The 14,888-nt window shown below is 48.6% G+C and overlaps 6 protein-coding genes across 6 annotated transcripts; 3 read left to right on the plus strand and 3 right to left on the minus strand.

The window, feature by feature from the left end:
• Positions 1 to 294: 294 nt before the first annotated feature.
• N7517_008476 (ankyrin repeat and BTB/POZ domain protein) lies at positions 295 to 2,329 on the minus strand (the record flags this gene model as incomplete). The annotated part of the gene is made up of 3 exons (XM_056726206.1): positions 295 to 1,879; positions 1,942 to 2,027; positions 2,096 to 2,329. 3 exons carry the CDS (start codon positions 2,327 to 2,329, stop codon positions 295 to 297), a joined length of 1,905 nt encoding a protein of 634 aa, XP_056577057.1.
• A 529-nt stretch (positions 2,330 to 2,858) lies between these two features.
• nimA (serine/threonine protein kinase nimA) lies at positions 2,859 to 5,182 on the plus strand (the record flags this gene model as incomplete). The annotated part of the gene is made up of 3 exons (XM_056726207.1): positions 2,859 to 2,910; positions 2,979 to 3,031; positions 3,092 to 5,182. The coding sequence occupies 3 exons, from the start codon at positions 2,859 to 2,861 to the stop codon at positions 5,180 to 5,182; spliced, it is 2,196 nt and encodes a 731-aa protein (XP_056577058.1).
• Positions 5,183 to 6,158: 976 nt separating this feature from the next.
• Positions 6,159 to 7,061, minus strand: N7517_008478 (WW domain binding protein 11; the record flags this gene model as incomplete). The annotated part of the gene is made up of 1 exon (XM_056726208.1): positions 6,159 to 7,061. One exon carries the CDS (start codon positions 7,059 to 7,061, stop codon positions 6,159 to 6,161), a length of 903 nt encoding a protein of 300 aa, XP_056577059.1.
• A 1,424-nt stretch (positions 7,062 to 8,485) lies between these two features.
• On the plus strand, positions 8,486 to 9,076 carry N7517_008479 (uncharacterized protein; the record flags this gene model as incomplete). Its single annotated transcript, XM_056726209.1, has 2 exons — positions 8,486 to 8,761; positions 8,846 to 9,076. The coding sequence occupies 2 exons, from the start codon at positions 8,486 to 8,488 to the stop codon at positions 9,074 to 9,076; spliced, it is 507 nt and encodes a 168-aa protein (XP_056577060.1).
• A 1,162-nt stretch (positions 9,077 to 10,238) lies between these two features.
• N7517_008480 (ribonuclease P Rpr2/Rpp21/SNM1 subunit) lies at positions 10,239 to 10,907 on the minus strand (the record flags this gene model as incomplete). Its single annotated transcript, XM_056726210.1, has 1 exon — positions 10,239 to 10,907. One exon carries the CDS (start codon positions 10,905 to 10,907, stop codon positions 10,239 to 10,241), a length of 669 nt encoding a protein of 222 aa, XP_056577061.1.
• A 311-nt stretch (positions 10,908 to 11,218) lies between these two features.
• N7517_008481 (ATP-dependent RNA helicase SUB2) lies at positions 11,219 to 13,239 on the plus strand (the record flags this gene model as incomplete). Its single annotated transcript, XM_056726211.1, has 5 exons — positions 11,219 to 11,471; positions 11,993 to 12,403; positions 12,460 to 12,820; positions 12,875 to 13,132; positions 13,194 to 13,239. The coding sequence occupies 5 exons, from the start codon at positions 11,219 to 11,221 to the stop codon at positions 13,237 to 13,239; spliced, it is 1,329 nt and encodes a 442-aa protein (XP_056577062.1).
• Positions 13,240 to 14,888: the final 1,649 nt, after the last annotated feature.

The following is a 14,888-nucleotide window of genomic DNA, read 5'->3' on the forward strand; positions in this document are numbered from 1 at the left end:
GTCCTATCTGTGGATTAGGTTTGATGAATTTGACTGCATGCTACTGAGGCAATATCAGTTTTTTCATGTACATAGCTTGAGGTACTAGTCAACTGGCTTCTACTTCTATTGTTTATAGACAAAAATATATCTTTTCTCTCGAAGTCACCTCCAGCAGTCACCCTGACCTGAGCATGGTTGTTCCGGGGCAGAGTATGACTGCCCTCCTACAAGCGGCGACAGCTCGGATATAGGAAAGGCCAGGAGACGCTGTTGATCAACCGGTTTGGAGGCCAGTGGCGAACCCCCAAATGTCTAAGCCTCAAGGTTGAGTCGCTCCAACAAATCATCCAACTTCTCAAGCAAGATCTCATAGTTCATCGCATCTTCCGAGAATTCATCCTCGACAACTGCGCCGTCCAGAGTCCGAATTTCTGTGACATGGCCGTGACTGGGGAGAGCCTCTTTGGAAACATCCAAGTTCTGGACACCTTCTGTAATTTTTATGACGTCTTCCGGCTGCTCATCTTCATCAAGATCTTCCAGTAGTTCTCTTTCATCCATCATTTCATCCAGACCAGCCTCATCAAATCTCAGTCTAAAGCGTTCTCCAAGATAGAACCGGATATCATCCAGCATTTCAATGGAATCGGTTTCCTGTCTCGCCTTGATACGAGATGCCGATTCCTGGATCAACTCCGCAAATTCTGGGGTATCTATATGTGCTTCCAGTCGATATGCGAGATATCGAGCAGCGAATTCTTCCAATCGCTGCACGCGCGTCAACCACGCAGCTCGAATGATTGAGTAAATGTCAATGTCATCTTCGTGCGCTATACCCCGAGTTCTCGCAGCCTCGGACTGGGACATTCCAGCACTGCCGAGGGTGCTGATGACCACGGCGGCTTTCGTCTTCAGCTTCTCAATGAAGAGCATGTCTGCAGCGAATAGAACATCGACAGCGATTTCTAAGGGGAAATCAGCTCTTTCGGTGTATAAGAATGTAAGAATAATTTCCAAGACCTCGGGCGAACAGTTGACATCGATGATCGTCAGGTTCTCATTGAGGTAAGCTTCGCGAAAGGTGGATGTGAACATTGCCTGGAAAAATTCAGATCGCAAAAGCATTGCTCGATGGCATGGGAAGATGACTGATTTCGGCGCCTCAAGAGTCTTCTCATTTGTGGGAGAGATAGGGCCAATGGGAATCGAACTGGATGTGCCATTGCTGACCTCTGGCGTGTCAATGTCCGCTTCCTCCTCTTCCTCGGGGAGTTCATCCGCCCTCAGAAGAACATCAGCGAAGATTGCATTTGCTCGATCCCACTTCACTTCGTTCACTTTCGAAGTCTCCACCTCGAGCTTGTTCTCCAAAATATTCTCCTGGAACCATTGTTCCATTTGATCTCGGCCTTTGGAAATATCGTCGGTTCTTCTTTGTCTGGCACGTCTCCTGTCTCCGCTATCAAGGATACTATCTAGAAGGCTGGGGATCTCCAAGTACTCGGCGATTCTATCCACCCCTGCAAAAGTCTCGGACTCCGTGAAGCCTGTCCCCGGTCCACTTCTCAAGTCCCTGGGAGCTTCTCCAAAGTACAGGTATTTGACGGCGGCGCCAAATGCTTCCGGGGGAATGGTGCTGGGGAGCTTCCATGTTGCAGACTCCGGTGCCTCGGCTAGTTTGCCATAGAAATATGGAGAACGTGCCGCGAGGATGAATTTGTGGAGGTGAAGCGGCTCGTCACCTGCAGTCACAACGATATCTGTTGTTACTGGGGACTCCCGGGTGAGAAGCGAAGTTATATGCGCGGCTAGTGGCTGGAGGGGGTCCGTGGACTTGGAAAAGTCATATTCAAGGAGGAGGTTTCGTATCCGGTCGTTTAGGGCATTATAGAGACATCTATAGAACCACCATCGTTAATTCTAGTCACTCTCACTCTATAGAGGGCCAATTGCTTTTACCTTTCACCCTGAAATGTGTCTCGCTCACAAATTGCACCAGACTCGAGAAGAAGTTGCACAGCTTCATAATGACCACAGAGACTCGCCTTCCAGGTTCATTGGTTATTATGTGGTACGGATTGGAACGGTCGGTTTATCAATATATTGTACTCACCAGGATCAATGGCGTGTAATCATAGGGATCACGAGCATTAACATTGACGCCCTCGGTGATTTTCTCCTGACAGACTTTCAAATCTCCCTGACGACATGCGCTGCATAGTTCACGGAATGGCTCACTGAGATCTAAAGGGTTATCATCCTTAATAGTTCCCTCCTTGATCAATTTCTGCTCATTGACTAAGCTGATCTCCAGCTGATCCTTCCGCAACACAGTTGGCTCATCCATCATGCAGGTTGCCAGGAACAACAAGTCGAAGTGGGATGAGACGGCAAACGGCGGGGCGGAAGGCTTATCGATAAGGATCACGTGACTATGCGGTGCTGTCTGAAATTAAGGGGAGGTTTATATTGTATAGATATTTAGAATAGTGATACAGTAATATCAAGGTATGGAAATATGAATATATATAACCAAGTATCAAGTATACAATACATACTAATTTCTCACTTCATCGTAATTGACCAAACGTCATTCGGCGTTTTTCCTCCTTCCGACCGTTTGATCGACTTTCCCCACCGCCTGCTAGGTTCGGGAAAGCGCCATAACCACCGTTGCATAGCAACGATCACCCAAACACCCATCTTCAAAGCTCCAATTCATATTGCCTTACTCTTCCTCAAATCTTCAATTTCGCAGCTCGCCTCTTTTTTTTACTAACACAGGTTCTTGCTTCATACCGTTCATGCATCATTGACTCTGATTCTTCTGGATCGTCTTCACTTTATTGTCCTGAACTCTACAGCAATCTATAGCCATGGCGATTGCTTTGGCTGAGGCCGATAAGTATGAGATTTTGGACAAAATTGGTATGTTCAGCCTTGATGACCCAATTCATATCTAATATGTTCAAAACTAATCATATATAATCATTCAGGTTGCGGTTCCTTCGGGATCATTCGCAAAGTCAAGCGGAAGTCAGATGGATTCGTAAGTGTAGTGCATTGGTGGCATCTTGCAACCGGGACTAACCTCAACTTGTTTTTATAGATACTATGCCGCAAGGAGATCAACTACATCAAAATGTCCCAGAAAGAACGTGAACAACTCACTGCCGAGTTCAACATTTTGAGTTCCCTTCGTCACCCAAACATCGTCGCATACTATCACCGAGAACATCTCAAGGCCAGCCAGGACCTGTATTTGTACATGGAGTACTGTGGTGGCGGCGATCTAGGCATGGTGATCAAGAACTTGAAGAAGGCCAACAAGTACGCCGAAGAGGAGTTTGTTTGGCGCATTCTCTCTCAGCTTGTCACTGCTTTGTTCCGGTGTCACTATGGCTCTGATCCTGCCGAGGTCGGATCAAACATTTTGGGCCCGGCTCCCAAGCCATCTGGTCTCAAGGGAAAACAGGGACAGGTCACTATCTTGCATCGCGACCTGAAGCCCGAGAACATCTTCCTCGGTAGTGACAACACCGTCAAGCTGGGCGATTTCGGCTTGTCTAAGCAAATGCAATCCCACGACTTTGCATCAACTTATGTTGGCACACCTTTCTACATGTCGCCGGAAATCTGTGCGGCTGAAAAATACACCTTGCGCTCCGACATCTGGGCGGTTGGCTGCATCATGTATGAGCTCTGCCAGAAAGAGCCCCCTTTCAACGCTCGCACCCACATTCAATTGGTTCAAAAGATTCGCGAGGGAAAGTTTGCGCCCTTGCCTGATTACTATTCGCCAGAGCTCAAGAACGTTATTGGAAGCTGTTTGCGGGTCAATCCCGATCACCGCCCCGATACTTCCGCTCTGATTCATCTTCCTATCATTCGCTTGATGCGCAAGGAGAAAGAGGTTGTTGACCTCGGAAAGACTCTGCGCCGACGTGAGGAGGTTGCTGTTCATAAAGTCCGCGAAATGGAACAGAACCTTGCCAAGAGAGAATTAGAAAAGCAACATATCAAGGCCGAGATTGAAAATACCGTTCGACGAGAGTGGGAGGTCAAGGCCCGGTTGGAAATTGATCGCCAGGTGCAAAGTGAACTCGAGCGACTGCGCAAGCGATTTGAGTCCGAAGTGCAAGAAAGGGTTGCCATTGAGGTCAAGAAGTACAAGCACAACACTTCCAACAGCACTACCTCCCGAGATGATGTATTCCGCACCAGCACCAGCGGATCTGGATCTGGGTCCTCTCGCTCCAGCAATCAAGGCTGGCGGTCTTCTCGGTCTTCTGCCAACATGACAGACGACAACGATACTACGCCCTCATCAACCGCCGACATCAGCCAGCTTTCTCTTGGCTCTCCTCCATCAAATGCCCGAAAGCAGCCCAAGAAAGAGACGCGAACACCATTTTGCCGGTCCAAGACCGTTGTTGATTCACCGGTGGATGTTCAGATGGCTGAGCCGTCACCTATTTCAATTGCCTCGCTTTCCCTGTCCCCTCGCCGCACTTCCGCCCAAGGAGGCGCTCGCAACATCTTCGCAGAGGCCGAGCGGAACAAAGCTAAATGGGAGCCCACCCTAGCCTACTCCGACGATGAGGACGACACCCCCGATTTGCCCTCGCCAACTCGACCCAAGGTGAAGCCCGACCCATTGAAGGCGCCTCGACGACCTCTACTTCGCCAGAACACCGCAGCTCTCATGCAGAAACTTAGCACTCAGCCTTCCCTGTTCCCTTCGAGTGGTACTCGCCTTCCTCAATCGACGAGTGCATCTGCTTCCCAGTCTGAAGAGCGCAGTGCAAGTGAGAGCAGAGCGAGATCTCCCCACCGCCGTCTAACTAAAATCCCATCATCCGCCAACCTCGCTGCCGATGCGGGCACCTCGCCAACTCGCAAGAGTGGTTCAAAGCAACCTCCTCCCACCAAGAATGGGGCTGGCGGCGAAGAGATGTTCAAGGCTGTTATGCAACGCAACATGGGTGGCCGCACTCTGGTTGAACTCGCACAGGCGAGAGCTGGAGGCCGTCCGATGGATGAAGTTAAGCGTTGTGCCAGTGACTCGCGCGCTGGAGGTCCCACCATGAGCGTTAAATGCTCTGAACGTGATGCCCCTGCTATCTGGAACCCTGAACTGGATGAGATGCCCAGTCCCTTCCTTGCCCGTGGCAAGAAGGTTATCCGCAACCTGCGGTAGTCTTTCACTCAGATCAAATTTCCTTTGCATTTACTTTGTTCTTTCGGGTTGGTTTGGTTTTGTTTTCTTATGGCGCTTTGTTGTGACTGGAGTTGGTTTTGGATTGGAGGTTTTTTTTCTTTTTTTCTTTCCTGGATTTGGATGATTTGGTTTCTTTGGAAACCCTCAGTTCCTATTATTGCCCACCATTTTCGGGTTTCGCACTTCGCTTCTTGCGCATACTTTCCCACTATGTCACGGAGTTGGCCCTAATGTTTTCGGTGCATCCTTGCCACATGCAAGACACGGAGTTTGATACACATGCCTATGGCTCGTCCATGGCTTTTTGCCTTCGTTGGCTACACACTTGCCTCCCCAACTCGACTCTTTACTACTTTTCTTTTGTTGTTTATGCCGTCATGCCCCTTTCCTTCAACGAAGGAGATGATTCAGTTTTGTACATTTATTTGCATTAGCCATGCATTGACTGTTGAATTTTTGTATTTTGCTTCCTTGGACGTTTAATTTATTGCTCGTCGTATCCTCGTCTGTCGCAAATACGTTGCCTTATGGCCATATTAAACTAATATTTGCTGTGCCTCTCATTCGGAAGTAGTTTATCCTACTTCTCCTTTGGATAATCTTTCTCGGCCATGTTCTCTGCGCCCATTACATTTTGGTGCTTCGGGGTTACATGTTTGGAGTTCTGGTGCTGCAATACTTTAATGTCGGATGTACACACCCATCTTCATAAGAAGCAAACTTCTTTCGTGTCATTCTAGCCTTATAGCTTGACTGTAGAAGTTTGTACTGACTTCCTAGTGCGAGTCGAGTCATCTGCAATGTTAGCCCTAAGATGGATGACCGGTACACTAAACACCTTTCAGACTACTAGGTACATGGAGCACACAACACACAAGTATGCACATCTGATTGAAATATGTAGCACGATACGTGCATCACGTTTAATAAACCATTTTATTCAAAAGGTCAGATATTAAGCCCACGCCTCCTCATCTTCAACCTCTTCTATCTGTACATGCTTACGCTCCTCCTGGTTAAAACGTCGCTCCTCTTCTTCTAGCGTCCGCATCCAATCCTCTTGTTCCTCCTGTTCCTCCTGTGGCGAATCCCCAGCCTGTACCTCCGGAGCAGGGACGGCTTTATACCCAGCTTTCTCAAGCTTATCCATCTCTTCCGGTTCCAACAACTTCCCCTGTCCCTTGATTGACTGCTGTTTCATCCTAACCGCAGCCGGAACAAACTTCTGAGTTGCCTCCTGTCGCAAGTCCCGAATCTGAGGCTTAGCTTCGTAAACAGTCTTAGCCACTGGAACCGCCGTTGGGCGAGATGGCAGCGGATGGGGACCAGTGCGCTCAACATTCTGTTCTGAAGGCACATTTGCATCCCGTCTGCGCGGCTGCTGGCGCGGGATTGGTGGCGGTGTATCCCGCGGCATGGGTATCCTTCGCACATCCTCATCCGTATCGCTGCTGTCACTATCACGAGGCATTCGTGTTTCATCTGAGCCTCGTCTTCGCTTCCCAAGCACGCCATCGCCACCGCCCCGTCTAGCACCATCTCCCTGGTGCCCTCCTCTGCCGCCCTGATCGAACCGGGGTGCCTTGTCGCCAAGAGCTTCACGCGCTTTCAAAACGCCTCGCAAATCCTTCTCCAGCGCTTCGAGGAGCTCCTTATCGCGTGGCCGTAGTTTTTGTCCTGATTCCTCGGCTTCTTTGAAGCTGTTGATCTGGCGCTGGATTCGATCTGGGTTGCGGCGTGCAAGTTTCTCGTTTCGCCGCGCTAGAGCCTCTGCTTTGCCTTTCTTCAACTCTTTTTGTTTATCTTGTTTCCGCTGCGCGGCGGCTGGGTTGACCGAGCGCTCTTTGTCTTTGGCCATGACGTCGTGTTGTTGTTGGTGTTGGTTTTGGTGTGTGGATGGTCTGTAATTATCGGTATGGCGTAGTCTAGCTGCGGAATTCGATAACTTCCACGAGCTCTTGTCGAATCAATTCCACAAGTTAGGCACCGGCACAAATGTCTAGGCTCTGTAAAGATGTCGCACGTGAAGGGTATGGTTGGGAACAAGGATTCAAGGCGCAGGCTAGAAAAGAGAGCGCGCAATGAGAATGGCCAGTTGGACTAGCTCGCAGAATGACTGGCGATCAGTGCGTTAGGTCGCCTCGACTGGATCGATCGCGTCGGGCCGTCAGGTCGAGACTGCAGGTGTCCGGGATTGGGATTGGATGTCGCTCACAGGCCAAATGCGAGTAAATTATATGAACGAGCGGTGTGTCGAGTAAAATCGCGGGTTTCAGTCTCGCAGCCTAGGCAGGTAAGGTTGGGTGTGCTTGAGGAAAGAAGTTGAAGTTAAAGTACAGAGCGGTGCAGCGACCACGGAAGACTTTCAAGGTTAAGTGGATATTTTTGACTGGCAGAAAATGAGCTAACTAGTCACATACCTATATTGAAAGCGGAGAAAAGAGCGGTGTATTTAATATCCAATCAAAGTTAATTTTCAACTGGTCGCTGTCGTTTGCTGTAGAGAAACTAAGTGGAGTGATAGAGAGCTATGTATCCATGGTTCAGAGCTGGAACTACAACGACAATCCATCTATATTGTACATCTATATCAATTTATATTGAGAAGAATATTGATAAAATATTCATTATTATTACACCTGTATAGTGTTTAATACTGCTCTCGGTTCTTCTATATATTTCTGTTAGGCATACTGCAGAGCCTCTTGAGTCTTGATGCTCCCACATCGAGATTCGTGCAGAGCATCTAGCCTCGCAGTATGCAATATAAACCAGAATCGAAGAAGTACTTGAATGAAACAAAAGAAAACACCCTAAAACATCAAAACAAGAAATACATAATGCACTAAATATTGCTTTTTCTTGATTTTCGTTCCATCTTCAAGCCCCTCTTTATGGGGAGGTCCGAGGTATCATATTTCCGCCTGAGCCTGTGCTCCAGAACATATAAAAGAGAAATCTCACTAGCCTCTTCGTCGGGGAGCGTAACTGGCTTCCCTCGAGCCGCGCGCTGTTTAGTTGCCGCCAAACTCTCAGCGGCTCACACCTTCTGTCTCCGCCTCTTTTTTTTCCTTTTTGATTTCTCCTGAGGGAAAAAAAAAGAAGCTTCCCTCCCCTCTTTAGCCGTCAATAGTCGCATTCCCCGGTTTGACTACAGTATATCGCAACCGCTCTCTACACCTTCCATCCACCATCATGACCTGTGGTCCGTTTGGTCTCACATCGAGTTTGATCGGCGCATCGTAGACTGTCGCGGTCGGAGCATGTCTCTGCCGGGACCAAATGTCCGTCTCAGCCTCGATTCCCGACACTTCGCTTGGCCTCACTTCCTCCGAGATCCAGATCCTTCGACAGCAGCAGCAGATTGCATTGCAGGGCGGCCATGCCGGCAATGGGGTGGCCAGGGGCAGAGGCACCGGAAGAACCAGCAATTCCAGCTCGCGCGCAACCAGCGCTGCCAGCAGCCAGGGCCGTTTGCTGCTCGATCCTATGAGCCTCCGCGCATTATCGCACCAGCTGGACGGGTTGCAGGCTCAGATCAGTCACCGGATCGAATATGTATGTTTGCCCCTCGCGGTCCTTGACCGCATGTCCATATCATCGGGTAATCGCATTTGTATTAACTTGAGATATTCTTGATAGCTCGAGGATCAAATGCAGCGCTCCATCCAAAACACCTACGACCGCGCGGGAAACGTCATTCGAAATGCCGATGCCGAAATCGCCCGCACCCGTGAAATCCTAGCCTCCATCGACGAGTTGGACAATGAGTTGGCGAAGATCGCTCATATCCGTGATATCGTCAAGTCATTCCGTGGCCGGATCGAGAACCTAGATCACCGCATTGACCAGAGTTCTCGGCGCCGACGGTGATGTCTGCCCATATACACCCCCTCCATGTACTTCCTTCAAATCCACACCTATCTTGAAGCGCTCCGAAAGACCGGGTACGGTCATGCGCTCTGCACATCTCACTTTTACTCGACCACTGGATGGTCCGACCCATACACACCTATATTCTCTCCACACAAGTACCCGATCCAGAACATATCAAGGCCGACAGAAAGAAAACAAAAAACTATATATCGGATGTGTCCTCACGGACTCTTTTCTTGAATGCGTGTCAAACACCGTATTCATATATATCACATGTCATTGGTCTGGATATCTGCTTTACGACACAATTGGCTGAAAGAACTGCATGCCGCGAGGCATCATCGAGGCGAGACTCCGTTGTTGAGCATGCGACCTCGAAGGACTACAGTATTTTTACGACTGCTTGAGCTGTGCCGACGACCGCCATAGCAAACTCGGGTTTCACTCGGTACTCGAATCTATGAAATTTGATGACTATCATGAAGGATTTTTAAAGTTTCAAGCGTATAAATACGACTCGTCTTTGTGTCTTCTTGTTTGATTTGATGCTTCTGCTATTTCCCCTGTTGTTTCGATTCCCCTCTCTGCATGTTGCGTGTACATTGCTCTGGGCTTTCTTTCTTTCTTTTTTTTTTTTTTGCGTTGATGTTGGCCCATGTCCATCGCTGGGATGCTTATAGCTTGGCTTACGGTGTTCTGCAATATAATTGGGAACAGTTTCTTCAAAACGATTGAATCGTACGTTGCATTGCGTTGGTTCCTCCAAGGTTGACATGAACATTGAAATATCGAGGTCTGGGTTTGAATACCAAGCAGGTTGTCGGCGTGGTCGCTACAGGTTTATTGACGCTGCTCGCGGATTTTGAGACTATTCCGGGGATGAGGGTGGACATGTTTGTCCTGGTTGGATGGAAGCCCTGGTCATTGTATGAGAGCTCGCTGTAAAAGCCGACCAAAAGCGCGGTCGACGGTCTTCTCCAAGGCGCCCTTGCTCATGTCGTTGCTATCGCAAAAGCGAGTGCAATGGCGTTTCGATGTGTCCACCCTGGAAGTGTAACCGCACTGGTTTTGTGTTTCGTATGACACGAGAGAATGTGCAGGGTGTAAGATTTCACGTAGGGAAGTGACCCCACTCGTAGATGAATTTGGCAGACGTTATTCATGTCGCTGGAACGTCCATAGCATCCAACATTGTCACGTCTTCTTCACGAAATTTGACTGTTTCTCCTTGCGTCGCCGCCGAGGTATCAACATTTGGTGCATTCAGGTCGCGTAACGAGGCTGAATCTTTCTCCTTGCGACGCTGAACGAGCTTTTTCTCACGTTTCTCCGTCTGGGGGAATCGCTTTTCAGTCCCGCATGAGAGGCACTTGACGACCAGTAAATCGGCCCATGGCTTCTTGCCGCCGCGACTTGCGTTTCTGGTTTCATGCGAACAAGTCACTCCCGGCGTTAGGAGTGTATCACAGCGCTTGCAAAGTGATCTCTTCAATGTGACCGGAAGTCGAATCTGCGTTTTCATTGCCACGGCGCGTAGATGTGACACACATACCCTTGAGAGGTTTTTCAATGGCTCTTGGGTCTTTTTTTTATTCACAGAGCAGACTTGTTGTTTGGTATCTACCGTATGACCATCCTCCCCTGAGCTAACATGACTAGCAACTGAGTTGTGTTGATTGTTGTGAAGTTGGGCGTTCTGACCCTCGACAAGTGTAGATTTGCTCTGGAAATATGCGGCGGCCTGGTGTAGATAATCCAACCGCGCTCGAATATGGCTCTGAGAATTCTTGGAATTCTTAGCTTCCTTCTTTCCTTTCACTTTTGCCATCTCGAATATTCGACAGATCAAGTGGATCTCAAGATTCCAGTTTGCTGCGACCTGCAATTCGAGAAAAGCTTCCCATTGACGCTAAACCGAAAGCGGTGAGGCTGAACAACCACGTGATAATCCCTTGGTGAGGTCTTCCTCCTACCGCCTTGCGACTTCTTCCCCTGCGCACCTTTGTTATCGAGACCTGCCACACCACGGTCCATAATCTTCTCTTACTATCATTGTCTTCTCTTCACTTCATTCCCGCATCAACTCTCTCTCTCCCTCAATACTTTTATCTTTCTTCTACCTCACCTCTTTACGCCGTCATGTCTCACGAGGAGGATCTCATCGACTACTCTGATGAGGAGCTTCAGACCACCACAGCACCGGCCACCACTGCTGCGCCTGCCGCCGCCAATGGTGATGCCGACAAGCAGGGCGACTTGACTGTAACCGGCGGCCGTCCCGACAAGAAGGGCAGCTACGTCGGTATCCACTCTACCGGTTTCCGCGACTTCCTGCTGAAGGGTGAACTTCTGCGCGCCATCACCGACTGCGGCTTCGAACATCCATCGGAGGGTTAGTCTAACTCATTATTCCCACAAGCGTTCCTCTATTTCTCCAATCTCCAACGTCCGTCCATCCTCGCGGGAAGATTCTTCTGTCGGTTTTTTGGCAATCAGTCGTGTTTCGAATCTGCAGACGACATGAGGATTATTGCTCCTGAAAATGGACAATATCTCTCACAATATACATGCGTTTGGTCATGTACCGCTCTTGCGCTAAGCCCGAGCCTCCGTCCCCCAACTCCCACGTACTTTGTGGAGATTGGTGCACGCGATGGAAGACAGTGATATCTATCACGTTTGTCTCCTTGTGAGACGCACCTCATGTTGTCTGCAGAATATGATAGGATATCCACAAAAAGCATGGCTTTTGTATGTGATATACAGTCATGGTGGTTTGATCAAGCGGTGGAAGATGACCGCCCACGCATCAATTTGATGTCGTCGGGGGGATGGACGGACATTGCGAGACGAACCTTTTTTTGCTTCTTATTTCGTCGAACCCAATCTAACATCGGCTCCGCCTTCCAACAGTCCAACAAGTTTGCATTCCCACCTCGATCTTGAACGTCGATGTTCTTTGCCAGGCCAAGTCCGGTCTCGGTAAGACCGCTGTCTTCGTTCTCACTACCCTTCACCAATTGGAGCCCGTTCCTGGCGAGTGCCAGATCCTGGTCATGTGCCACACCCGTGAGCTTGCTTATCAGATCAAGAACGAGTACGCCCGTTTCTCGAAGTACTTGCCCGACGTTAAGACTGCAGTCTTCTACGGTGGTACCCCCATCCAGAAGGATGTCGAACTCCTGTCCAACAAGGACACCCACCCCAACATTGTTGTCGCCACTCCCGGTCGTCTGAATGCCCTGGTCCGTGACAAGAAATTGTCCCTGCGCAACGTGAAGGCCTTTGTTCTCGACGAGTGTGACAAGATGCTTGACCAGATCGGTACGTACATGCGAGATACGATTCGATTATCACCTCCCACTAACACCCTCCCTTAGACATGCGCCGTGATGTCCAGGAAATCTTCCGTGCCACCCCCGCCGATAAGCAGGTCATGATGTTCAGTGCCACCCTCTCCCAGGAGATTCGCCCCATCTGCAAGAAGTTCATGCGCAACCCGCTGGAGGTCTATGTCGATGATGACACCAAGCTCACCCTCCACGGATTGCAGCAGTACTACATCAAGCTCGATGAGAAGGAGAAGAACCGCAAGCTGAATGAGCTTTTGGACAACCTGGAGTTCAACCAGGTAATCATCTTCGTTAAGAGCACCCAGCGTGCCAACGAGCTCGACAAGCTGTTGCGCGAGTGCAACTTCCCCAGTATTGCAGTTCACTCTGGTGTCAGCCAGGAGGAGCGGTAAGTTCATCCGAGTTCGGCATTGGCCGCAGCAATTTGCTGACCTCCATCTAGTATCAAGCGCTACAAGGAATTCAAGGAATTCAACAAGCGTATCTGTGTTGCCACTGATGTCTTCGGTCGTGGTATTGATATTGAGCGTATTAACCTCGCCATCAACTACGATCTCCCCGCCGACGCTGACTCTTACCTGCACCGTGTTGGTCGTGCCGGCCGTTTCGGTACCAAGGGTCTCTCTATCTCCTTTGTCAGCAACGAGGATGACGAGAAGGTTCTTAAGGAGATTGAGAAGCGCTTCGAGGTTGCCCTTCCGTAAGTTCTCTTCCATTCCACATTATAATACCCTTTGGCAAAAGGCTAACCATGATCACAGTGAGTACCCTGAGGCTGGTGTTGACTCCACCACCTACATGGCTTAGACCTGTCTAGGTGAAAACTTTGTTGATGTGAAATTTCTTTTTCTCTTTCCAATTGTTATGGCGCAATAGCTCGGGTTTTGATATGTTTTTCTCCGCCGTTGGGCGCTACCTCTGCCCTCCCGTGGGTTTGAAGTGAGGCACAACCCTTCTATGTATTCGAAAACAGCAATGGAAGCAAGAATGGGTTAGCCCTGCACGACTTTTCAACTGTATCCTGACCGTATCCTGACGGGAACCTTGGGATCTCAATGTGGAGTTGCGATGTCATAGTTATCGACGTCTGCGAGACAACTCAAAGCCGAAGACAATCAGATAGGAATATGCACCGCCCTACGGTCGCGGTTTCAACCCAGATAACACGAAGACCCTGCCAAGCCAGCTAGAGTGGATAAAGACACCCGAATTCAATCTCCGATCATCTTTGTTCGTCGTGATTTGCTCATATTTCTCGGGGCCGGTCCACCTGTAGCTCTAGGACCCCAGGAATAACATCCTATCATGCAGTGTACTACAAGCTGAATGTATGTAATCGGTGGTCGCAGTTCCAGTCTGATCCTTCGTAGCAACTTTGGTCATCTTTTCCCCGATTCTTGTGTCAGCCATGCGATTTTACTGATTCGAGGCACCATGTTGTTCTGGGCAAGATATGTATGTGCTTGATGTTTAGGATATCTATGTTGTACCGATTCAAAGTAAACAGGACTGGTTAACCGCTTATGCGGCCTTGTGGCGTCTCTTTCGTGGTCCTTCTCAGATATCCTGTTTATATTTTTTTCTATAATATTATTTCATATAGGCTTAATTTGTGAAAATGACTTTTTCCATGTATAAACTGGGATACAGCCAGTCAGTATGTAATGCTGTTTGATTTATAAGTTCAGTATCAGCCGGTCATAGATAAAATAAATGTTTTCCCTGCATCTGCATGCTACAGAGAATTGACAGCAGTCAAGCTGAACACACGGCAGGGAAATTAGAATATTCTGAAGCAAGTTATAAATGCATGGATAATCTCGTATAATTGTCAAGGTTCAGGTTTTTTTTTTTTTTTTTTTTCAAAGTACTCGGTGGTTGGTGTTGTGAGCCATATATATATCTATGAAGCGAATATAAATATATGTACAACATCCAACCGTAACACCGAGAAAACGAAAAGTATAAAGCATAAAAGCACATTAAAAACCTGAAATATAAAATACAGTTACCTAATGCCCTACCCTGTTTGAAGGCAAAGTGGCTTAGCCCAAAGCACTAGATGGAAAGGCACCGGGTAGCGCATCAAAACAAGGCAGACTAAACAACCCTCAAAACCCTGTCTTGAATTTTCAGTGTGTCCACTAGGGGGCTGTCTCTAGCGTCGGCTCTTGTTGTGAGTGGCTCTGTGTCAGGGGTTTGATCACGAAGGTGTGCAGAGTCTGCATTGGTGTGATTTGAAGATTCATATTAATAATAACCAAACTACGGAGTACGAAGTGCATACAACATACACATGATTGTACAAAGTACATATGTAGCTGTTTATCTCATCTCCGCTAGCCCAATCAACTAGACACAATGAGAAATAGCGTTAAGACATGGTCGATCAAAAAATATGATAGGCCAATGGTTGTGCACTGATACGATCGAGGGAGGCTATTGCAAGTTTAGTA

This window comes from Penicillium concentricum (assembly GCF_028827145.1).
Source record: "Penicillium concentricum strain IBT 3081 chromosome Unknown utg000003l_segment0_segment0, whole genome shotgun sequence".
Lineage (NCBI taxonomy): Eukaryota > Fungi > Ascomycota > Eurotiomycetes > Eurotiales > Aspergillaceae > Penicillium > Penicillium concentricum.